The sequence below is a fragment of the Brachyhypopomus gauderio genome, unplaced genomic scaffold, assembly GCF_052324685.1.
Source record: "Brachyhypopomus gauderio isolate BG-103 unplaced genomic scaffold, BGAUD_0.2 sc80, whole genome shotgun sequence".
Classification (NCBI taxonomy): Eukaryota; Metazoa; Chordata; class Actinopteri; order Gymnotiformes; family Hypopomidae; genus Brachyhypopomus; species Brachyhypopomus gauderio.
In genome coordinates this window covers 450,954-476,341 of record NW_027506901.1, presented here as the reverse complement: position 1 = coordinate 476,341, position 25,388 = coordinate 450,954, and the positions used below count along the sequence as shown (strand labels likewise).

At 45.5% G+C, this 25,388-nt stretch overlaps 1 protein-coding gene across 5 annotated transcripts in view; it reads left to right on the top strand.

Annotated features, from left to right (window-relative positions):
* Positions 1-22,436, top strand: part of LOC143492614 (uncharacterized) — a 67,945-nt gene extending 45,509 nt beyond the window's left edge. Inside the window, exons 1-12 of one of the 5 annotated variants that reach the window (XM_076990994.1) lie at positions 2,127-2,560; positions 2,724-2,807; positions 2,958-3,041; positions 3,261-3,344; positions 3,606-3,689; positions 17,911-17,994; positions 18,256-18,339; positions 18,601-18,684; positions 18,998-19,060; positions 19,167-19,226; positions 19,319-19,441; positions 21,306-22,434. In XM_076990994.1, the coding sequence (XP_076847109.1) occupies positions 2,368-2,560; positions 2,724-2,807; positions 2,958-3,041; positions 3,261-3,344; positions 3,606-3,689; positions 17,911-17,994; positions 18,256-18,339; positions 18,601-18,684; positions 18,998-19,060; positions 19,167-19,226; positions 19,319-19,441; positions 21,306-21,589 (1,311 nt within the window). In that variant the 5' untranslated portion in view covers positions 2,127-2,367 and the 3' untranslated portion in view covers positions 21,590-22,434. Of the gene's footprint in view, positions 1-2,122; positions 2,561-2,723; positions 2,808-2,957; positions 3,042-3,260; positions 3,345-3,605; positions 3,690-17,910; positions 17,995-18,255; positions 18,340-18,600; positions 18,685-18,997; positions 19,061-19,166; positions 19,227-19,318; positions 19,442-21,305 lie in introns of those variants that run through there. The other 4 variants (XM_076990998.1, XM_076990996.1, XM_076990995.1 and 1 more) reach the window with 4 other exon arrangements.
* The last annotated feature ends 2,952 nt before the right edge of the window (positions 22,437-25,388 follow it).

Sequence of the window (25,388 nt, the reverse complement as noted above, 5' to 3'; positions counted from 1 at the left end):
CGCAATCTCTGTTATAATAAACGTGACGTCTGCTACAAAGAAGCATTCAGTGTCTCGTCCTTCGTCCCTCACCGAACGTCACAGAACGACGAGCCGTCTGAGACACCAAGAGGAGATATGCCAGGCTACGCCACCCGGCCTAAGAAGGCACTTCGCCCCAGCAAGCGGCACCACCGCTCTTCCTCCTCTCCCCCGCGCCGCAAAACCCCACCGACTCTGGCGCAGCTGATGACGGACCCGGAGTGTTCGCACCTGCTGTGTGCGGCACGGGAGACCTCCGTACCAGAGTTGGTGGAAGAGTCCCGGGAAGGAGCGTCCGGCGGTAAAGCTCGCCCATACGGGTGAGCGTCCCTGAGCTCTTCGAGGCATCGCCACCAGAGGGCGAGCTTGGAGAGGAGGAGAACCCACCGACGCAGGAACAGCTGGAGAAGGACCCAGTGTGCGCCCTCCAGCTGGCCTCAAACCGGAAGGTGGAAGAGAGAGACCCCGAGGTGGCGGAGACCTTCCGCCAGGGAACGGTCCGGATTTGGAGGGAGCGACACTCCCCTCCATCCCGCGCCCTCTCGCCTCCGGAGAAGGGTCCCAGTGTGATCGGCGTCACGGACTCAACCCCGGAGACGGAATTCGGGGAGGAAGACTCCGATGAGGAGTCAGAGGAGGATTACCCTCCATCCATTTACTCCGCTCCCACCGTGGACTATGTTGGGGAGGGGGAGGAGGAAGAGGAGTACCCTCCCTCCGTCTATGACGACGACACCACTGTCGACTACGGTGAAGAGGAGGAGGAGCAGGAGTCAGAGGAGGAGGACTACCTCCCTCCGCCTGTGGGTCCCTCTCCCACGGTACAGGAGGGTGAAGAGGAGCGGGACTGTTACCCTCCTTCGGAGGACGACGCGTCCACCGTGGATTACGGCGCGGAGGACTATTCCCCGTCCGTGGGCTCGGGAGTGTATGAGAGCGACCCCTACACGGAGGACGAGGAGGAGAGCCTTCCCTCCTCCGAGGGAACAGTAAAAGGGAGGAGGACTCCTGCACCAGCAGCTCCGGATCGCTCTCCCCTAATAGCTCTCCTCCTGGCGCGAAGCCTGGCGCCTATGCCAAGTGTGTGTGTACCAGTGTTTGTTAGTCTCCCCATTTGTGTGCCTAACCCATTTTTCCCTCTCGTGCCACTATGTGTAAGCATGCCTGTGTGTGTGTTTGTGAATGTTCCGTTCAATGTGTCTCACGTCTTTTCCCCCGTCTTCCCAGGGAGGGTGTTCTAGGCGGTCCGTGGCGGACGCTTCACCAAGGGCGGTCACCTCCCAGACGCAGGACTGAGCACGTCGGATCCGCCCATCATTGTGGGTTCGGGGCACTCGGTCCTGTTGGCACCCCGGGACGGGTAGTGCCCTTGGAGGGGGTGTCTGTCACGTTGAGGACCCCGGCCCCTCCCTTTTGGGCATGTGTTAACGTTGTCCACTTGCTTTGTCTGCGTCAGTGGATCTCCGTGGTTATGATTGTGTCATGTGATAATCCGTCTCACCTGTGAATCGTCTCGTAATCACATGGGGCTAATGTGGTTTGTCTATTTAATGTGCATTCGCGCAGTGTCCTGTGCTCGTTGTTGTCTAAAGTCTACATGTTTCCGTGGGTGTCTTTCAATGTTCCTCGTGCGCTATTGCGCAATCTCTGTTATAATAAACGTGACATCTGCTACAAAGAAGGATTCAGTGTCTCGTCCTTCGTCCCTCGCCGAATGTCACACACAGAAACGATTGACTAATTACGATTCAATTATAACTACTATTGTTATCTCTGGTGTTCTCATTTATTAGAATGACACATCAGTGTCACTATTAGTTTTATTACACAATACTGAGTTTTGGAAATCTTTGAAATTATTCACATACATTTAATAACATGCAAGATACAATTTTGCAATTAAGATAACTGACACAGCATTTAGATGAACCTCATGCTGATAACATACTGAATTTTAGTAAGATTTGACATAGGAAAGGTTACACAAAGGTGTTTCATAAACATAAGTTATATTGATGCTTCACAACATAATTGCAAGTGTACTGCAGAGGGTTAGATCCATAGGTTAATGAGACTTATGGATGTTACTAAACCTTCTGCAAAGAAAGAAGACATTTGAAGACCAGTGACCTCCTAGAAGCTGCAGGATCAAACAGGTGGACTCCTCCACTTCAGGGTTCCTCCTGTAGGAAAGCAAATGTGGTAAGAAGCATCACTGCCTTATTTGGCAGTGTAACAAAGGAGGAAGTGTGAGTGGCCTCATCATGGTAAGATCTGAGAACTGCTCATCTCAGTAGGTGTATAAGAAGAGCAGTTTATCTCCACACACTGAGAGAGGTGGTCAAGATGAAGAGAAGTGCTGTTGTAACTCTACTGCTGCTGGTCCACAACAGCCTGCAGGAAGCTGAAAGTGCTGAAGCTTCAAATCCAACAAACCTCCCTACTGAGTTGAAGCAGCTTAAAGACACTATGTACCAGCAAGGAACCGCTCTGGTGGAGCTGAAGACGGAGATGAAATACGTGCAGCAGGAAAACACGGGTAAGAGTGATTTGGTGCTTTTTCTGTTTGGATGTTCAGATATATAACAACAGTAACTATTCACCAAATAAAGATTTAGATATTTTTTGGTTTTCCAATTTTGTCTTAAACAACTGAAACATTTGAGTTCATGGTTTGAGTTCAATGATCAATTCTTTGCCAGCCCTGAAGAGCAAAATTGCCCAACAGATCAAAAAGACCAAACAAATGAAGAATAAAGTGGAGATCTTGAATAAAGAGATTTCAGGTAATGGAATTAGGTGATCATAGACAGAGCTTATCTAACAAAAACCACAACATGGGGTGTAGATCATACAAATGTACATGTTGCTTTTATAAAACGTTTAAATATTTGGTGAGTTTTCCCCAGTGAACAGATTTGTTTTCCTTCTTTCAGCACAGACAGCAGAGATGTCTGCTGTGAAGGACAAGTTAGCAGCCTCTGAAGGTGAAGTCAAAAGGCTGAAGAAACAGAACACAGGTAAATAAATACGATTATCATGCCTCAGTCAACACTTACCAATCACCTGCTTATTAATTATCACCTATACCTGCTCCTTCTTAATTTCCTCCCTATTTATCTCTTCTACTCTAGTGTCCACACAGATGTGGGCAGAGTGGTTCTGTTGGGCATTTTTATAAAACGTTTAAATATTTGGTGAGTTTTCCCCAGTGAACAGATTTGTTTTCCTTCTTTCAGCACAGACAGCTGAGATGTCTGCTGTGAAGGACAGGTTAGCAGCCTCTGAAGGTGAAGTTAAAAGCCTGAAGAAACAGAACACAGGTAAATAAATACGATTGTCATGCCTCAGTCAACACTCAGCCAGGAATCCACCAATCACACCTCACGGCCACGCCCCCTTACCAATCACCTGCTTATTAATTATCACCTACACCTGCTCCTTCTTAATTTCCTCCCTATTTATCTCTTCTACTCTAGTGTCCCCACAGCTGTAGGCAGAGTGGTTCTGTTGGGCATTTTTATAAAACGTTTAAATATTTAGTGAGTTTTCCCCAGTAAACAGATTTGTTTTCCTTCTTTCAGCACAGACAGCTGAGATGTCTGCTGTGAACGACAGGTTAGCAGCCTCTGAAGGTGAAGTCAAAAGCCTGAAGAAACAGAACACAGGTAAATAAATACGATTGTCATGCCTCAGTTAACACTCAGCCAGGAATCCACCAATCACACCTCACGGCCACGCCCCCTTACCAAACACCAGCTTATTAATTATCACCTACACCTGTTCCTTCTTAATTTCCTCCCTATGTATCTCTTCTACTCTAGTGTCCCCACAGCTGTGGGCAGAGTGGTTCTGTTGGGCATTTTACCAACACTGCTCTGTTCTACCTGTCTGTGAGAGTCCCCTTTATGTGTTTTCTTATTATTACCATATAATTCACATGTTAATATTTTTGGTTTCTCATTATGGCTTAATGAACAGAAACAAAGACTGCACTAGACGACAGTAAGAATGAAGTAATGATACTGAAGAAAGCAAGTGCAGGTAAATCAGCACAGATCCAACCTGACACTGACGACTGCAGGACTCCCTACAGCATACAAACTCACCCTCATGTTCACTTATCATCCTCAATTATGTTCCTCAACAGCCCTTAATGCCAGACTGGCTACTAGTGAAAGTGCTGTGGACAGCCTAAAGAAAGACATAGGTAAACTTTAAACCCCTCACTGGTGAACCCACTAGGAGAAGAGTTGTACAAGTCCATGTGTTCTGTGTCACTGATGGTGTTGGACTCTGTAGACAGACCCAAGGTGGCGTTCTCAGCGGCTCTGGATGCAAGTTTGGAATCTTTGAGCAGCATCACCACGGTGGTCTACTCTCAAGTCATCACAAATGTTGGAGGAGCTTACAGCCCAAGTACAGGTACTCACAACATGTCTACACATCAGATCAGGAGCAATCAGAACCTTCAGTGTACCACAGATGCAGCCATGGCACTGGAAAACACTGCAGTCAGGCTGGAGTAATAATTCAACTGTGCAGTATTTCTGGAGTAATAGTTCAACTCCGTAGTATTTCTGGAGTAATAATTCAACTGCAGTGTTTCTGGAGTAATAATTCAACTGTGCAGTATTTCTGGAGTATTTTTGGAATATAAGGCTGGTTCATATGCAGAATGAAACTCCAAATTTCAATACTAGAAAATTAGATTTCTAGTGGTTGATTATGACTCAATCTGATGTTTGAATGAATCAGCAGTTCATAGCCTTGTTCATTCTTTAATTATTTATAAGTGCATAAGTGTAAAAGATGTTTGTCTTATTTCAGGAATGTTTAAAGCTCCTGTCAGAGGAGTCTACTACTTCAGGTTCACCACTTGCTCAGGAAATTCTGGTTATAATTCAGGTGTTTGTCTGTACAAGAACAGTAATTATCTGCTGTACCTTTATGAGCATAATTCCGATGGCAAAGTCCGATACATCACTGGTGGCCTGACACTGCAACTGGAGCCTGGAGATTTAGTTTACATAGGCTTACCTCAAGGATTTAAGCTGTATGAAACGCACACCAATCGAAACACTTTTAGTGGCTTCCTAATCTTTACTATGTGAGTTCTTTGGTTGATATTTTTGGTGTGAAGTCATCTTAAAACTTTAATACTGATCTTATTTTTGGCTATTTGTTTTCCATTCTGTACTTCTGGCTCAGAAAAGACAACATTTAAAATAAATGATCTGATCCGGTTGCATAATAAATGAAGTCTCATTATTTTAAATATGCAGATTACCACCTTCTGGTCTAATGGCAGATTTACTGTGTGATTCCAAGTTTAAATCCAAAGGTAGACTCATAACAGAATCAAAACAAACTATAAAAAACACTGGAAATATGTCTGATCATTTCCAAAATGTTTTCATGTTTGCTAATGTACTAAGAAAATACTTATAGCTAAATGTGTTACAGTGAAAGAGCAAAAATATGTAAAGAACAGTCTGAGCACACTGTGTATTGGGAGGAATCTGTATGAATGGTGTTGAGAGCAGTGAGAGTGAATCAGTGCAGCACTAGGAACATGTAGAGGAGCTGGACAAACTCCAGGAGATGTACAGAGTGTTGGTGTCCACAGCTTCTTACTCAACCTCAGTGCACTGGGGAGGTGTGTGTGTGTGTGTGTGTGTGTGTGTGTGAGTGAGAGAGATAAGAGAATTGGTACAGGGAGGGGAGAGGGGTGTGTGAGAGAGAGAAGGTTAGAGGGGTGAACCACAAGGAGTGTCTCATGGTCAGGGGGAGAACTTCTGTGAGGTGATGGAGAGGGCAGGGAGTTTCTGTACAGAAGGGAAGGAGAGAAGTAATTGGGCTTACATAGAGAAGAGAACAGTTTCTAGTACTGAGCCCTGGGGCACACGGGGAGAGAGTCTACATGGATTGGATGTGAATCCTCTCCACGTTAGCTGATAGATTCAACCGACCAGATAGGATTGGAACCATTTGAATGAATGAATGTTCATTTTATATAATGCCTTTCTAGGTACTCAAGGTCGCTTTACAATTTTAACACAGGTACAACTCTTACACTACCATTCACACACCGGCAAGAAGCGGCAGCCTATTGCGCACAGCGTACTCTCTACCGGAAGCCACAGCCCCCTGGGGGACTGAATTGGGTGCAGGAAGGGGAGAGAGGACAGACCCTAGTGACAGAGCACCATCCACCACTGGACATACAAGCACACACACATTCATGCACAGACACTCAGACAACTGCTTTTATTGGACATGAAGAACCACAGACACACTCAGGGACAATTTGTCAGGGAATCAGGGAATGCCAATTTACCTAACCTCCATGTCTTTGGACTGTGGGAGGAAACCAGAGACCCCAGAGGAAACCCACGCAGACACGGGGAGAACATGGAAACTCCACTCAGATAGGGACTTGAACCCAAGACCCCAGTGCTGAGAGGCAAACATGCTAACCACCAAGCCACCGTGTTGCCCGATTTCAATGCAGATCCAGTCACACCAAGCCTGGAGAGAGCAGAGAGGACGATGGTTTAATATGTCAAAGGAGCCAAAGGTCCAGAAGAACAAAGACAAAAGACTGAAACATGATCTTCATTCCAGATTAAAAAATGACACACTCCCATTGTATGACACACTCCCAACCCCAACGAACTTGCAAAGGTGGGGCCTGAGAGAGGACCCATTGTGCAGGCTTTGCCAGAGATGGGCACCATGGCACACATCCTCTCTGGGTGTAAAACAGCACTAACCCAAGGAAGGTACATGTGGCGCCACGACAAGGTGCTCATGACACTGGCTAACACCTTAGAGCAGGAAAGGAAAAAGAAACGTCAACCACTGCGGAAAACGACAGCAAGCCAGTTTGTAAGGGAGGGGGAAAAGCCACCAACCACAGCAATAACAAGAACTAGTCTGCTACAAAAGGCCCAAGCATGGGAAATGAAGGTCGACCTTGGAGGAAGGCTGAAGTTCCCCCAGGTTGTTCAGACAACCCTTAGGCCGGAAATGGTACTATGGTCGGAAGACGCAAAAAAGATCATCCTCATTGAACTTACAGTCCCATGGGAGGAGGGGTGTGAACAGGTCTATGAAAGAAAGAGAGCCAAATACCAAGACCTACTGCATGATTGCAGGGGGAAGGGATTGCAGGCATGGCTTTTCCCAGTCGATGTCGGCTGTAGAGGATTCCCGGCTCAGTCAGTGTGGAAAATGCTTACAGCCATTGGAATGACAGGGAAGGAGAGAAAGGCAGCAGCTCGCAGGATGGGGGAGGCAGCAGAGAGGGCCTCTTGCTGGTTATCAATCAATCAAAGTTTATTTGTATAGCGCTTTTAACAACTCAAGTTGTCGCAAAGCAGCTTTACAGGGTTTACAAGGTTAACAATACTATGGGTCCAGAACCCTAATGAGCAAGCCAAAGGCGACAGTGGCGAGGAAAAACTCCCTATGATGGTGGGAAATAGGAAGAAAACTCGGGAGAACCAAGACTCAAAAGGGAACCCATCCTCCATTGGGCGGCCCAATGTTTCATGTTCGGCTTCTTTTCTTTAGTTTTCTTGTTGTCAGCACCACCAACATCTTTCACTGCTTTCTACTCTTTAGCTTCAGTGGCTAACGTTGTGATGTTTTTCTTGCCAGTTGACCTTTCAGGTTGGCGCTTGGTTTGACCTGAGATTTCACCAAACACAGGGTGTGCTGCCATTTCAGCCTGATTGGTAATGAATGACACCACGTCCTTAAACTTTGTTCGCTTGTCTTTTTTCTGAATGTCAATGACAATACTCCTAAATTTCTCCCTCAGCCGGTATGGGAGCTTGGAGATGACTGTGCGCATGTTTGCCGCGTTCTCCATCTCATCCAAGTACTCTAGGTCCGACATTGCGTTGTTACAATTGGTCAGAAAGAGAACATATGCTTCAAGTGCCTTAACATCATCTGCCTTGATAGTAGGCCAATTTAGAGCCTTGTCAAGGTAAGCCATCGAGATTTTATAATTGTCACCAAAGCGCTCCTTTAATAATTTCTTGGCTTCAGAGTAGCCCTGTTCTGGGTCCATATGAAAACAGCTGCGCACTAAGTCATTAGGCTGACCAATTGTGTGCTGTTCTAAATAGTAAAGCAGATCTTTGCTGTTTTCAGTCTTGCTTTCTATGCGATGCTCGAAAGCTCTCATGAAGAGACGGTATTCCATTGAATCCCCTTTAAACACTGGAATGTTTGGCGATGGCAAGGTAGATAGCTTTTGTTGCTTTATTAAACTCTCAGTTATTTCATTTTGGCATTGCATGACAGAAACTAAATTATCTGTGTTTGCAGAATTGCTTTTTGAAGTGGCATACACTTGACGTGCATCAGACACTGGTCGTGCAACAGACGCTGCATTAACAGCTATTCCACTATGGCTGTGCTGAGATACATTACTAGCCTCACCGCTCCTATTGTGGCCAACATGTTGTCTCTGGGTAGCCATCAGTGAATCCACTCTACTGCCTTTAGAGCTTCGTGACACATATGAACCTTCTTCATATTTTCTTAACACGGCTAATTTTGCATCTGATTCATCAAGCTCTGCTTGTAACTCCAATTCTTCCTTGTCCGCTTTGAGCTGTAACTCCTGTTCCTCCAAAGCCTTTTTTTGTTTCAATGTAGCTGACTTAGTTAACAAAGTAGCTCAGGGTTGCCAACTTTTGACGTTCGCTTGGAGTGAGATTTTAACCTGGAGCCGGTGGCAAGTGTATTTTGTTGAGCGGGGGGGGGGGGGGGGGGGGTGGCGAACGTAAAATGGACACAGATTCAGTGTTATATCGCCGGTGGATGGCGCCAGAGCTAGCGAACTAGTAACGTATTGAATCATATATGTGGATCTGAGGTAAATAAACTGGATATTTTTTTCGGCGTGAGATATCGGAAGTGTGGCGTGAGAGCGTGTGAAAACAGTCAAATGCGTGTGTCTCACGCTCAATGCGTGAGAGTTGGCAACCCTGAAGTAGCTAGCTCCAATTCCACTTTCATGCGTTCAGCACGAGCTAATGATACCACAGAAGCAGCTGAGACAGACTTGGCCCTTTTGCTCTTTCTGGATGTAGCTGAAGCGCTATCTTCAGGATTTACCTCATTGTTCACTTTTGCAGATTGTTCTATGCGAAACATTGCATGCCGTATCCATAAATTAATTTCTTTCACAAATTTACTGTGCTCGTCGTATTTTTGCTGAAACCAATCGCTTTGATCTACCTCCATGTTCTCTATACATCCAAGCTGACTGTACAGATTTACATTTACATTTATGGCATTTGGCAGACGCCCTTATCCAGAGCGACTTACATTTTTATCTCATTTTTCATACAAGTGAGCAGTTGAGGGTTAAGGGCCTTGCTCAGGGGCACCTCAGTCATGGCCTCAGGACTGGGGATCAAACCCACGAACCTCCGGTCACAAGACCAGTTCCCTAACCACCAGGCCATGACTGCCCATACAGATCTTTAATATCAGCATTTATCTTACTGAATTCTCATATCAGCTCTTCATACTTTAACAATTCCTGCGTTATAATTTCCACGTTTGCATCATCATCCATTAAAGCGAGCATTTCGTTTCTTTTCTCAGTCAATTTGCCTAGCTTGGCTCTTCTGGAGCGGATTCTCATTTGCAAATTATTTTCCAATTGTTACGCCTCGCCGCCGATCACGGCGGTGACGCGTTGGTTTAAACGTGGTGAGGACTCAAACGCGACCCGTTAAAACAAACGGCAAAAAACAGCCAAATGAAACCTCCGCGAATGCGGGAAAAAATGAAAACAAAAAAACCCAGAGGGAAAACAACAGAAGGACAACACGGAGAAGCTCAACGTGTGTATAGACCAGGTAAGTATAACAAACAAAAAATAAGCAGAAAGAGATACAACACGTCCACAAAAGAAAAACGGGAAAAACGAAAAGTACACGGAGACAAACTCGACGTGTCAGAGAGGAAGGGAAAAAATAAGAAACAAAAGATGAAGCTATGGTAACAAGACCTATAGCTTCTACCTGGTACCTGTCAGTCTGTTAACCAGAACACTGGAGAACAAACTAACGTAGAACAAAGAGGGAAAAGACAGAAGGAAACCAAAAAACAACCTGAGAACGCTCAGGGTAGAAACAGGAGAACTAGAGAAACGAGGAGCAGTCCGGAGACAAGAGAAAACTGGCTTGGGCTGTGTGTGTACGGAACAACAAACAACTTCAGCAATGAGTTGCTGAAGTCGCTTGTCTTAAATAGTCTGCCTAACAGGTGCAATCTATCGGGCTTGATTGTCCCTGGTTCCAGCTCGCGGGCTCCGCCTAGTGGCAGCAGGAGGCACGTGCCTGGGTCGAACCCTGACACCAATGACACTTGTGTTGGTTTAACCAGACGTTTTTCCCCCGGAGGGCTTACCGCTTTTTCTTCATCGTCCGACATGATTGCCGCTTTTTTACGATTCCACCGACAGTCACGTAACAGCCACGAGCCACTTGTCCACTCACCAGTCACGAATGCAGCGCGTGATCATGATAGTTCTGCAGCCCCTCGATTAATCTTCTTTTTAGATTCAGCAAACCTCTCCAACGTTTATAATCCAATGTCAAGCAAGTTTTCTTACTTTATATAGAGGCTTGTTCTTCGTGAGATCACTAGGAATGTGCTGTTTCTTACAGTGACAAACTCTTCGACCGCGAAGTTGCTGTTTCATGCTGAATGTCCGTGTAACTTGAAATAAATCCACTTCAACCCGGTCTTGAAATGAAAATTGAAGTTTAATTTACTTTTGTAACACTTACAATACAAACATGAACTAACTAAAATATCCAATGATTAAATAAAAATGTTCTAAATGTCTGTCGGAGTCTGCAGCAGCACGTAAGAAAACTGTTCGCCTCCAAGGCTCCTAGTCATCTGAAAAGAGCAACGCGAGTGTGCATGGTAGCCGACTCGGCCAAGTATTAAAACGACAGTACACATTTTTATCCATATACCACAGATAACCTAAACATATGAATTCTAATTATTTAGATTTTTCAATGTAATTACCCTTTTAACCACAAAAATAAATATCTAAGAAATTATAAATTCAAACAAAATTGCTTATCATTTTTAAACATTTCTACTTAAAACACCATAAGGTCTATATTGGCCGCTACAACACTGTAGTACAATCTAATTTTTAGAGTCCAGAGTTGGTCATTGTCAGGAATGCCACCTGATCTTCCTTAATCAGCCTCACCTGCCCCTCATTACCACACCCCCTTCAGCCTTACTTAAGCACTTCACCAGCACATCTCAGTTGCGAAGTATTGCCGACTCATGCCGCGTACCAAGCCTTTCTATATCCTGTCTGCTCTCCTGTGTTCTGACCCTCGCTTACGTCCCCGACCTTGTCTCCTGCCTAATCCCTCTGTACCTCCTGACTTCTGCTCCCCCGGTATGACCCTGGACCGTCCTGACCACGCCAAGAAAACGCTGTTACTACTGATCCTAGTACTCGTGATTCACCTGCCTGTGTTTGTACCAGCGTCTCATTTCAATAAAAGCGGTGTTCTTCCGCATTTGGATCCCTCTCTGCCTGTTCAATACGTTACAGAAATACTTCGCCTTCAAATGGATCCAGCAGAAGAAACCATCGCGACTCTCACTGAAATGGTCCGCCAACTCACGGATATCATACGGAGTCAGGGAATTAACATCGCTGCCCTTCAGGAAGCTGTCCGCCTCGTCACGACCTCTGCTTCTACCTCCGTGAGTGTTCCTGCAGCAGAACCGGAACGCTACGATGGATCTCCTGATCGCTGTCGAAATTTCCTCATGCAATGCTCCATATACTTCACGTATCATCCAGCCCGGTTCCAGGCCGAGTTACATAGAGTCCACTTTATCCTGTCGTTCCTCACGGGAGTAGCAGGCGCCTGGGGTACAGCGTTGTGGGAAAGCCAGGACCCTGCCCTCCAGTCAGAGAGTCAGTTCACCGCAGTGTTCCGGGCTGTTTTCGATCATCCCGCGGACGGACATGATGTGGGAGACCGGCTCTACGAGATCAAACAAGAACAACGCAGTGCTGCAGATTATGCTAGGGAGTTTCGTACGCTAGCTGCAGGAAGCGGTTGGAGTGAATCTGCCTTGAAAACTGTTTTCCGCCGTGGTCTGCGAAACGACATCCAGGTTGAACTCGCCTGTCGTAGTGAAGCCCTCACTTTATCAGAGTTTATCCAAGCGTCGATTAACGTTGACAAGTTGTTGTTAACTTACCACTCCAGTAAGACTGACGCTTCTGTCACTGCGTCTGGTGCACCACCTTCCAATGTATGTGCTCTGAGTCTTCGGATGTCAGACGAGTTCGTGCAGCTGGGCAGGTCCCCACTAACATGCCGATCGTTACTGAAATATAGTCAAGTTAGCTTACCCGTACAAATATCTTGGGGCGGCATAAATACTAACCTGTCTGCGTTAGTTGATTTGGGTGCAGCGGGCGATTTCATAGACCAGGACCTCGCCTACCACCTACACCTTCCCACCGTACCTATAGATCCTCCCGTGAGAGTGAATTCACTGAATGGACAGCCTATAGGAGAGGGTGTGATTACGCTACGTACCTGCCCCGTAGAGTTGCGGGTAGGTCTGTTCCATAGTGAAATAAGAGAGTCCTTCCTCATATCCACGCCCCAAGATCCCGTCATACTCGGGTTTCCGTGGCTGTCAATGCACGACCCTGAAATCTCCTGGAAGAAGCGAGAACTCGTACATTGGAATGAAAATTGTCTCAGTAAGTGCATGCACCTACCACTCAGGTCCTCCTCGGTGGAAAGCCCTGACACTCCTCTCTCTGACATCATCCCCGAGCAGTATCGCGCATTCGCTGACGTCTTCGACAAGGACAGTGCCTGTCGTCTGCCTCCTCATCGTCCCTGTGATTGCGCAATCGACCTCCTGCCTGGAGCCCCCTTACCTCGTAAGACGAAACCTTACCCTCTATCACGCCCTGAAGATCAGGCGATGGAGTCCTACATCACCGAGGCTCTGCAGAAAGGGTTTATTCGACCATCCACCTCCCCGGTTGCTGCTGGTTTCTTTTTCATCGAGAAGAAGGATGGGGGATTACGACCTTGTATTGACTATCGTGCCCTAAACGCAGTAACGTCGAAGAATGCTTACCCTCTCCCCTTTATCACAGCCTCCCAAGAGTGTCTGATGGGGGCGAATATATTCACCAAACTGGACTTACGCAGCGCTTACAACTTGATCCGTATTCGAGAGGGCGACGAGTGGAAGACAGCCTTTGTTACCGCCAGAGGGCACTATGAGTATCTAGTCATGCCGTATGGACTAACTAACAGCCCCGCTGTGTTCCAAGCGTTTATGGATGACATCTTCCATGACCTGATCGATGACTTCGTATTCGTTTATATAGACGATATCCTGATCTATTCCCCGTCTGCTTCAGAGCATAGCCGACACGTCTCTGCAGTCTTACAACGCCTTCGTGAGCATAATCCTTACGTGAAGGCGGAGAAATGTGAATTTCATCGCTCCTCGGTGACGTTTCTAGGATGTACGCTGTCCCCTGGCCAGATCTCCATGGATGCGCAGAAGGTAGAAGCTGTCTTAAACTGGCCGACCCCTCGTTCCACGAAAGAGCTGCAGCGATTCCTGGGATTCGCTAACTTCTGTCGCCGTTTCATCCGAGGATTCGGTGAGTTGGCTACCCCTCTCACTAATCTCTTAAAGGGAGGGAGTAATCGGAAATTCACCTGGACTGCTGAAGAGGAACAAGCGTTCTCACTCCTCAAGAAGGCGTTCACGTCAGCCCCCGTTCTGCACCTTCCTGACCCCCAACTCCAGTTCATCGTGGAAGTCGACGCCTCCAAGGTCGGAGTGGGCGCTGTTCTCTCTCAAAGGCAGGGAAGCCCGCCGAAACTATACCCCTGCGCCTACTTCTCCAAAAAGCTGACCCCCGCGGAAATGAACTACGACGTGGGAGACCGGGAACTCCTGACTATTAAACTCGCGCTCGAGCAGTGGCGTCATTGGTTGGAGGGAGCGGAACACCCCTTCATTGTATATACTGATCACAAGAACCTTGAATACCTGAAGTCAGCCAGACGTCTAAACCCGCGACAAGCAAGGTGGGCACTGTTTTTCTCCCGGTTTCGTTTCACTGTCTCTTACAGACCCGGGTCAAAGAACATCAAAGCCGATGCCCTGTCACGGATCCACGAAAAGGACGAAGCTACTCATGAACCTGGACGTATTCTGCCAGAGTCCTGTTTCCTCGCAGCTATTCGCTGGGAAGTACAAGAGGAATTAGACGAGGCTTTGCGCACTGAAACCAGTCTGGTGGAATGTCCGGAGGGGAAACAATACGTGCCCGTATCCCTTCGGGGACGCATCCTACAGCTCGCACACGATACGGAGGGCACAGGCCACCCAGGTATTACACACACACGACACCTGATCTCTCAGCGTTACTGGTGGCCATCCTGGGAGGATGACATTCGTGATTATGTGCTGGCGTGTTCCGTTTGTGCTCAGACCCGTACTCCCCGTGCACTTCCAGCAGGAGAACTCCTTCCCTTACCTGTTCCTCACCGGCCATGGACGCACCTCGCGGTTGACTTTGTGACAGATTTGCCCTCATCGGGAGGTAATACTGTTGTTACGGTAATCGTAGATCGATTCTCTAAAATGTGCCATCTCATTCCTTGCCCCAAATTACCCACTGCCATGGATACAGCTCTTACCCTCTTCCATTACGTATTTCATATTTATGGTTTACCTGAGGATATCGTCTCAGATAGAGGGACACAATTTACGTCTCGAGTCTGGAAGCAGTTCTGCAAACTCCTTGGCATTACTGTTAGTCTGACTTCAGGCCACCACCCCCAGTCTAACGGAGAGGTTGAGCGTTACAATCAGGAGTTAGGGAGGTTTCTCCGACAATATTGCATTTCTCAACATGACTGGCATAAATACCCCCCATGGGCAGAGTACGCCCGGAATTCCATTATACACACCGCGACCAAACTCACGCCCTTTCAATGTGTATACGGTTACCAACCTGCGTTTTTCCCGTGGGACAAGACACCAGCTGATGTCCCCGCCCTGGACGAATGGTTTAAACACAGTGCCCGTACCTGGGAGCTAGCGCATGTACACTTGCGGCGTGCCCTACACACACGCCGGCTCAATGCAAACCGTCGTCGTCTCCCCGCGTTGATTTACCACCCGGGACAGAGAGTATGGCTGTCGACACAGAACCTTAACTTGAAGCAACAATGTAAAAAACTCAGTCCACGGTACATCGGTCCATTTAAAGTGCTCAGCAGAGTTAATGCAGTTACCTACAAGCTTCTTTTGCCGTCACATTACCGTATTAACCCTGTCTTCCACGTCTCTCTCCTGAAACCGTTTCACTACAGCCCATTCACCGTGCCCCCTGTGTATGATAAACCTCCGGACCCTCTGGAGATCGACGATCGTCCAGCGTACATCGTCCGAGAGCTTTTGGAGTCCCGACGCCGGCGAGGTGGTCTGCAATATCTGGTGGATTGGGAAGGATATGGCCCCGAGGAACGGGCCTGGATTCCAGTGAGGGATGTCCTCTGCCCCACGATGATCGCTGATTTCCACGCTACACATCCTAACTTTCCTGCCCCCCGGCGCCGCGGTCACCCCCCAGCACGTCGTAGAGCGTCAGATGCCACTCCTTTGAGGGGGGGTACTGTCAGGAATGCCACCTGATCTTCTTTAATCAGCCTCACCTGCCCCTCATTACCACGCCCCCTTCAGCCTTATTTAAGCACTTCACCAGCACATCTCAGTTGCGAAGTATTGCCGACTCATGCCGCGTACCAAGCCTTTCTATATCCTGTCTGCTCTCCTGTGTTCTGACCCTCGCTTACGTCCCCGACCTTGTCTCCTGCCTAATCCCTCTGTACCTTCTGACTTCTGCTCCCCCGGTATGACCCTGGACCGTCCTGACCACGCCAAGAAAACGCTGTTACTACTGATCCAAGTACTCGTGATTCACCTGCCTGTGTTTGTACCAGCGTCTCATTTCAATAAAAGCGGTGTTCTTCCGCATTTGGATCCCTCTCTGCCTGTTCAATACGTTACAGTCATAAAATCAGCACCATCAGTACTGAACACACAGCACGGCTTGTTTAGGTGAGTGGGTTCACTGGACCATTTCCTGGATGTAGTTCTCTCTGGTTGAACATATCCTTCTCAACCTGGACAGGTTGTTCATTAGTCTGTTAGCTGGATCAGGTGTAAACATGGGAAGTTCTGATATGTGTAGCAGACTGAGAACCACTGGGATGAGTCATCAAAACATAAGAACACGTTAGTAATAATGAGAGTGTTGAGTGTGGACTTCCACTGTACTAGACCATCTATTATCCCCTGATCCTTCTGATCTTGTGCAGGTATCGTTGGTATTGGTGCAGTTATTGGTGGTGGTGTGTTGAACGTTTGCATAATTGCACTATGTATTATGTAACAAGAAATGTGGTCGTCTTGAGCAACAGTACGTTAACACTGACCTGTGAAATGAGTTGGTATGAAGTTGTGATGCAGATAAGATTCCTCATCTTGTCATTGTCAGAGCAACACAAAGATTGCTCAATACAACCATGAAATGAAACACAGAACACATCTGAAAATCATTCACATAAATTATTGACTAATTACGATTCAATTATAACAATTATTGTTATCTCTGATGTTCTCATTTATTAGAATGTTTTGGAAATCTTTGAAGCCTTTGAAATTATTCACATACATTTAATAACACCCAAGATACAATTTTGCAATCAAGATAACTGACACAGCATTAGATGAACCTCATGCTGATAACATACTGAATTTTAGTAAGATTTGACAAAGAGGAAAGGTTACACAAAGGTGTTTCTTAAACATAAATGATGTTGATGCTTCACAACATAATTGCAAGTGTACTGCAGAGGGTTAGATCCATAGCTTAATGAGACTTATGGATGTTACTAAACCTTCTGCAAAGAAAGAAGACATTTGAAGGCCAGTGACCTCCTAGAAGCTGCAGGATCAAACAGGTGGACTCCTCCACTTCAGGGTTCCTCCTGTAGGAAAGCAAATGTGGTAAGAAGCATCACTGCCTAATTTGGCAGTGGAACAAAGGAGGAAGTGTGAGTGGCCTCATCATGGTAAGATCTGAGAACTGCTCATCTCAGTAGGTGTATAAGAAGAGCAGTTTATCTCCACACACTGAGAGAGGTGGTCAAGATGAAGAGAAGTGCTGTTGTAACTCTACTGCTGCTGGTCCACAACAGCCTGCAGGAAGCTGAAAGTGCTGAAGCTTTAAATCCAACAAACCTCCCTACTGAGTTGAAGCAGCTTAAAGACACTATGTACCAGCAAGGAACCGCTCTGGTGGAGCTGAAGACGGAGATGAAATACGTGCAGCAGGAAAACACGGGTAAGAGTGATTTGGTGCTTTTTCTGTTTGGATGTTCAGATATATAACAACAGTAACTATTCACCAAATAAAGATTTAGATATTTTTTGGTTTTCCAATTTTGTCTTAAACAACTGAAACATTTGAGTTCATGGTTTGAGTTCAGTGATGAATTCTTTGCCAGCCCTGAAGAGCAAAATTGCCCAACGGATCAAACAGACCAAACAAATGGAGAATAAAGTGGAGATCTTGAATAAAGAGATTTCAGGTAATGGAATTAGGTGTTCATGGACAGAGCTTATCTAACAAAAAACACATGAGGTATAGATTATACAAATGTACATATTGCATGTACATGTACAACATTTAAATATTTGGTGAGTTTTCCCCAGTGAACAGATTTGTTTTCCTTCTTTCAGCACAGACAGCTGAGATGTCTGCTGTGAAGGACAGGTTAGCAGCCTCTGAAGGTGAAGTCAAAAGCCTGAAGAAACAGAACACAGGTAAATAAATACGACTGTCATGCCTCAGTCAACACTCAGCCAGGAATCCACCAATCACACCTCACGGCCACGCCCCCTTACCAATCACCTGCTTATTAATTATCACCTACACCTGCTCCTTCTTAATTTCCTCCCTATTTATCTCTTCTACTCTAGTGTCCCCACAACTGTAGGCAGAGTGGTTCTGTTGGGCATTTTTATAAAACGTTTAAATATTTGGTGAGTTTTCCCCAGTAAACAGATTTGTTTTCCTTCTTTCAGCACAGACAACTGAGATGTCTGCTGTGAAGGACAGGTTAGCAGCCTCTGAAGGTGAAGTTAAAAGCCTGAAGAAACAGAACACAGGTAAATAAATACGATTGTCATGCCTCAGTCAACACTCAGCCAGGAATCCACCAATCACACCTCACGGCCACGCCCCCTTACCAATCTCCAGCTTATTAATTATAACCTACACCTGCTCCTTCTTAATTTCCTCCCTATTTATCTCTTCTACTCTAGTGTCCCCACAGTTGTGGGCAGAGTGGTTCTGTTGGGCATTTTAATAAAACGTTTAAATATTTAGTGAGTTTTCCCCAGTAAACAGATTTGTTTTCCTTCTTTCAGCACAGACAACTGAGATGTCTGCTGTGAAGGACAGGTTAGCAGCCTCTGAAGGTGAAGTTAAAAGCCTGAAGATACATAACACAGGTAAATAAATACGATTGTAATGCCTCAGTCAACACTCAACCAGGAATCCACAAATCACACCTCACGGCCACGCCCCCTTACCAATCACCTGCTTATTAATTATCACCTACACCTGCTCCTTCTTAATTTCCTCCCTATTCATCTCTTCTACTCTAGTGTCCCCACAGCTGTGAGCAGAGTGATTCTGTTGGGCATTTTACCAACACTGCTCTGTTCTACCTGTCTGTGAGAGTCCCCTTTATGTGTTTTCTTATTATTACCATATAATTCACATGTTAATATTTTTGGTTTCTCATTATGGCTTCATGAACAGCAACAAAGACTGCACTAGATGCCAGTAAGAATGAAGTAATGATACTGAAGAAAACAAGTGCAGGTAAATCAGCACAGATCCAACCTGACACTGATGACTGCAGGACTCCCTACAGCATACAAACTCCCCCTCATGTTCACTTATCATCCTCAATTATGTTCCTCAACAGCCCTAAATGCCAGACTGGCTACTACTGAAAGTGCTGTGGACAGCCTAAAGAAAGACATAGGTAAACTTTAAACCCCTCACTGGTGAACCCACTAGGAGAAGAGTTGTACAAGTCCATGTGTTCTGTGTCACTGATGGTGTTGGACTCTGTAGACAGACCCAAGGTGGCGTTCTCAGCGGCTCTGGCTGCAAGTTTGGAATCTTTGAGCATCATGACCAGGGTGGTCTACTCTCAAGTCATCACAAATGTTGGAGGAGCTTACAGCCCAAGTACAGGTACTCACAACATGTCTACACATCAGGGGTGGGTTTCCCGAAACGTTCGTAACTCTAAGTACTTCGTAACCTCATACTTACGAATATTCTTAAATTTACGAGTGTTTCCCGATACTCTTCGTAACTTACGTCGTTCTTATAGTCGTTCGTAAGTTAAGAATCTCCGGACCCATTCGTAACTCACTAAGTACTTCTTAACTCGAAGCTCTCGTGCAGTTCTTCTTCAAAAATGATAGAGGCGCTAATTTCACTCGCGCGGGTTTTAATCACGGCATTACTACATTTGCGTTTATGTGTATAATTAGCCTAGTAGCCTATTTTCTTTTGAAGTATTTACATCGCATATACCACAATGTGTCAACAGAAATCAAATGTACTACTTTGAATTATTTAGCATTAGTTTATATCTTCCCAATATTTAATTAAGTCTCTCCGTTCGTCATCGTGCAGTCAACAGCGTTTCAGACTCAAAATTAATGTATTCTTTGCAAATAAATGGCTTTGAATAGAAGACATAATTTAAGAAGACGACGTAATCCACGAAGCCATGTAGTTCGCCTGAATACAGAATTTTGCCCTTAGCTCCACGACGCAGTTACTGACCGCCCTCCGATTTTATGCCACAGACTGTTCTGCAGACTGTTGGTGATGCCCACGGACTAAGCAAAGCTGACATAAATGTGTGCATGCTGTTACTAAAGCATTGCTTCGCCATGCAGCAAAAAAATAAATAAATAAATATATATATATATACTAGCTGACAGTGGGTATCCACTCTGAAGCTTGTATCAAATCCCCTGGTGTCCCTTCAGTAGCTGTGGGGCCCAGTATCCCCAGTGCCTTCTCCTCCTCAACAGTGAAGGCACTTGTGGACATTTGACCTCCACCAGTCTTAGCCCTCTCCTTTCTGAGTCCTGCCCCCTTATTTTTGACTTGACTACAGTTTTTATTTGTTTTTTTTTTCTGAATTTGATGAACTTCCTCGAGCTATTGAACAGTAGGCTATACTTTTGTTTTTGGCTCAGTTCACTCGACAGAAAGTTTCATTTTCTCTGCTTGTTTGCCATGGTTTTGAATAATGTGTGAAAGGTTAATTGTGTGCCCTATTTATAGCCTTGATAAAAGCCTACGATCGGTCAGAATTGCAAAGGTAATAATATGTTCTACTCATTTTTTCCTTATACTTGAAATGTCAACACTTATTAGTTGTTAGTTTTTATGATTGTCATTTTGCCAATGATGCTTTTGCGGCGTAATTATGAAAAAATTTATGTAAATCGGTGGTTCGGTTTTCGACTAGCCGAGATTTTCCAGGGCAGCTGCAGAGGCGGAGTCAACTAAGAACTACTTAAAACTCGTTCGTAAATTTGGAGACTACGAAGGCTTTTGGGAAACACTCGTAAATTTGGCGTTCTTAAAGTTACGTCGTTCTTAAAGTTGTTCGTAACTTTCTAAGATCGTTCGTTATCGGGAAACCCACCCCAGATCAGGAGCGATCAGAACCATCAGTGTACCACAGATGCAGCCATGGCACTGGAAAACACTGAAGTCAGGCTGGAGTAATAATTCAACTGTGCAGTATTTCTGGAGTAATAGTTCAACTGTGTAGTATTTCTGGAGTAATAATTCAACTGCAGTATTTCTGGAGTAATACTTCAACTGTGCAGTATTTCTGGAGTATTTTTGAAATATAAGGCTGGTTCATATGCTGAATGAAACTCCAAATTTCAAAGCTAGAATATTAGATTTCTAGTGGTTGATTATGACTCAATCTGATGTTTGAATGAATCAGCAGTTCATAGCCTTGTTCATTCTTTAATTATTTATAAGTGCATAAGTGTAAAAGATGTTTGTCTTATTTCAGGAATGTTTAAAGCTCCTGTCAGAGGAGTCTACTACTTCAGGTTCACCAGTTGTTCAGGAACTTCTGGTTATTATTCAGGTGTTTGTCTGTACAAGAACAGTAATTATCTGCTGTACCTTTATGAGCATAATTCAGATGGCAAAGTCCGATACATCACTGGTGGCCTGACACTGCAACTGGAGCCTGGAGATGTAGTTCACATAGGCTTACCTCAAGGATTTAACCTGTATGAAACGCACACCAATCGAAATACTTTTAGTGGCTTCCTAATCTCTACTATGTGAGTTCTTTGGTTGATATTTTTGGTGTGAAGTCATCTTAAAACTTTAATACTGGTGTTCTGTCCCGTACACTTGCAGCGAGACCCGGTTGGTCAACATTGTAATTCTCTTTTGCGCCAGAAGGGGCACCCTTGCTACATTTGTTGTTCTGTTTTCGTTTAAATCGCGCCATCTAACGGCCAGTGGCTATAAGCAGCAAGGAGATTAGAAAACGGCCATTCGAGCACAAACAATAAATCTTCATATCACCTGTGAGCCTTGGCAAATCATAATCTGTAAGTGTAAGAACCACACAATAGCTTGTCGTATGTTAAATAGCTTTTTTGTCTGTTTGATTGTAGTTTCTTTCACGATTCAGTTCTGTTTATGTTAGTTTTGGCTAAAGGGCACGTAAATGTTCATTTGTGTAATGACTTGTGACAGTATGTTTATGGAAGTGTATTTATTTTATGACAAACATTTATGTACATTGTCAATTCTCGTTTTGTTACAGTTTTACAGTAAAAAGGGTCTCAGTAAAGAACAAAACAACGTCACATCGTCTCATCATTGCTGAGTCCTTTAATGTTTAGCTCGCTGTCTAGGTTGATTACAGAACAGTTAACTGAGGGCAGAAGAGTAAAAAGATTATCTACACGTCAAGTGCAACACCAGAGATAATTGATTCGGTAACTCAGGATGTCACACCCCAGGAGCACGCCACCTCTCTCCCAGTTTGAAGTCAGGTCAGAGTGTCATTCCTCTGCTTCACGCCGGTCCAGTGGCTCAAATGTGAGTCAGGCTGCAGCACAAGCACGGGCTAACGCAGAGGCTGCCCGAACCAGAGCGCAGTACGCCAAATGCCAAATAGACATGGAGGTCGAAAAGGCACGCATTGAGGCAACACTGAACGCTCTGAAGGAAGAGGGTGAGGCTGAAGCAGCCCTTGCTGCAGCTCAAGTATGGGAGGCTGCAGCTGAAGAAACACTTCAATCTACCGAGGTCGTGAACCCGGTGCTATTACTACACCTCCTTCCATAAGACGAACACAGGAATATGTTAACACTCACTTTCACAACGGTCATGATGTTAAAAGCAAAGAAAACATTGACACAGAACAACGGGTTGACTCAAGCAACACTCGCAATCTGCAATCATTTCCAGCCTCTCCACACCCATGTGAATGCTCTACAGATACCACCAGAGGACAGCCAAATTCAACATCCAAGCACATCAGGTCAGACGAACCACCCTTCCAGCACAGACCACCACAGGCCCCACGAACTGAAATCTCAGACTTAGCAGCCTACCTGGCACGCCGTGATCTACTTACAGCAGGTTTCAAAGTTTTTGACAACAAGCCAGAAACCTACCTGTCCTGGAAGTCTATGTTCTTTAATGCCACTGAAGGTCTCAACCTCAAAGCAAGCGAAGAGCTTGATTTACTCACCAAGTGGCTCGGTGGGGAGTCACTCCAACACGCCATGAGGATCAGAGCAGTCCACGTGAACAATCCTGAGACTGGTCTTCTGCGTCTCTGGCAACGGCTCGATAAGAATTATGGCTCTCCAGAGGTAATCGAGGCATCTCTGTTTAAACGCCTAGAGAATTTCCCAAGGATTTCCAACAAGGACACTTACCTGTTGCAGGAGCTAGCGGATCTCCTTCTTGAGTTACAATATGCAAAAAACGAAGGCTACTTGACTGGCCTTAGCTTCCTTGACACTTCAAAGGGAATAAACCCAATAGTTGAAAAACTTCCTTACAGTGTACAAGAGTCATGGGTCAGACAGGGGTCAAAATACAAAAAAGACAATGACGCTGTCTATCCACCCTTTTCCTACTTCGTCCAGTTTGTCAATGACCATGCCGAAATGAAAACAGATCCAAGCTTCATGTTGCAAGCTCACAGCACACTATCGCCAAAAGTTGAAAAGACAGCAAGAAGACAAGCTCAGTTCAGAGTTCCTGTTGCAGTAAGTAAAACAGACATTAACAAAACTGACAAGGATGCTGTATTGCTTTCTCTCAGTCCAGACAAGCAATGTCCCATACATCGGAAGCCACATTCACTGGCCAAATGCAGGGGCTTCAGACTGAAAACATTAGATGAAAGGAAGAGGTTACTTAAAGAACACTCTATTTGTTACAAATGCTGCTCATCTACAAGTCACCAAGCAAAGGACTGTAAAGCCATTATCTATTGCTCCGAATGCAATAGCAGTGGTCACATTTCAGCCATGCATGGAGGATCACCACCCCCATGGTCACTCAGAGACTCTGATACAACACCACAGAGTCGTGGTGAGGAGTCTGGCTCACCAAGCTCCACAATTACCTCATCCAGTTGTACAGAAATATGCGGACCAGGCTTCCAAGGAAAGTCATGCTCAAAGATTTGCTTAGTTAATGTGTATCCCAGAGCATTCCCAAAAGAAAAGAGAAGAATGTATGCAATGTTAGACGACCAAAGCAACGTGTCACTGGCTAGGTCTGCCTTTTTTGATATTTTTTGTGTACAAGGTAGCGCACTCCCATACACTATGAAAACGTGCACTGGCTTATCTGACACAAAAGGGCGCAGAGCTAATGGCTTTATCGTTGAGCACATTAATGAAAAGGTGTCTATGCCGTTGCCAACACTCACCGAATGTGACCAGATCCCAGACAACAGAAATGAGATACCTACCCCAGAGGCAGCCGCCGCTCACCCCCATCTGCGACCAATAGCAACACAGATACCATCACTAGATCCATCAGCAGATATTCTTCTCCTCCTGGGGAGAGACATCATTCGAGCTCACAAGGTCCGCAGTCAGGTAAATGGCCCTCACGATGCACCTTATGCTCAGTGCCTGGATTTAGGGTGGGTAATCATAGGAGATGTTTGCCTCTCAGGGGCTCATAAACCCACTGTGAACTCTTTCAAGACTAATGTTTTCAGTAATGGCCGACACAGCTTTCTCTCTCCCTGTAAAAATGTGGTCCACATTAAAGAGAATTTCACAGAGGTAGGTAGACGTCTTTTCCAGCAAACTACAGACGATGAGAAGTTTGCACTCTCGGTTGAAGATGCGTTATTCTTGAACATTATGGATAAAGAATTTACCAAAGATGAGGGAAATAACTGGGTGGCTCCACTCCCATTTCGTTTCCCAAGACAGCTTCTACCCAACAACAAGGAACAAGCTCTCAGTCGTTTGATGTCACTCCGGAAAACACTGACAAAGAAAACTGTGATGAAAGAGCATTATGTGGAATTCATGGAGAAAATCTTCAGGAAGGGTCATGCTGAATCTGCCCCTCCTCTTGCACCAGACCAAGAATGCTGGTATCTCCCGAGCTTTGGCATTTACCACCCTCAAAAGCCAGACAAAATCAGAATAGTGTTTGATTCAAGTGCGCAGTGTAACAACGTGTCTCTCAATGATGTACTGCTTAAAGGGCCAGACCTCAGAGAGATTATAGGACGGCATATTCCAAAACTTAAAAAAAAAGTGATTTACGACTTTGACCTCTAGTTGACACACACACACACACACACACACACACACACACACACACACACACACACACACACACACAGAACCGCGCATGCTTACTTTGAGTAACTTCAAACAGTTAACAAAACTCTGATGAACCAATGAGGAGGCAATCTCAACAGACCAATCCGGGGTGCGTGTTTAGCGCACGAGCATTTAAAGGGAGAGAGGGGGAACGTTTCCTTGAGGAGTCACCATGCAGTCTATGGTGGTATTGTCCATACAAACCATTTTTTCCTGAGAGAGGCCTCATACTGACTTAAAGCTGTAACTCTGAGGGT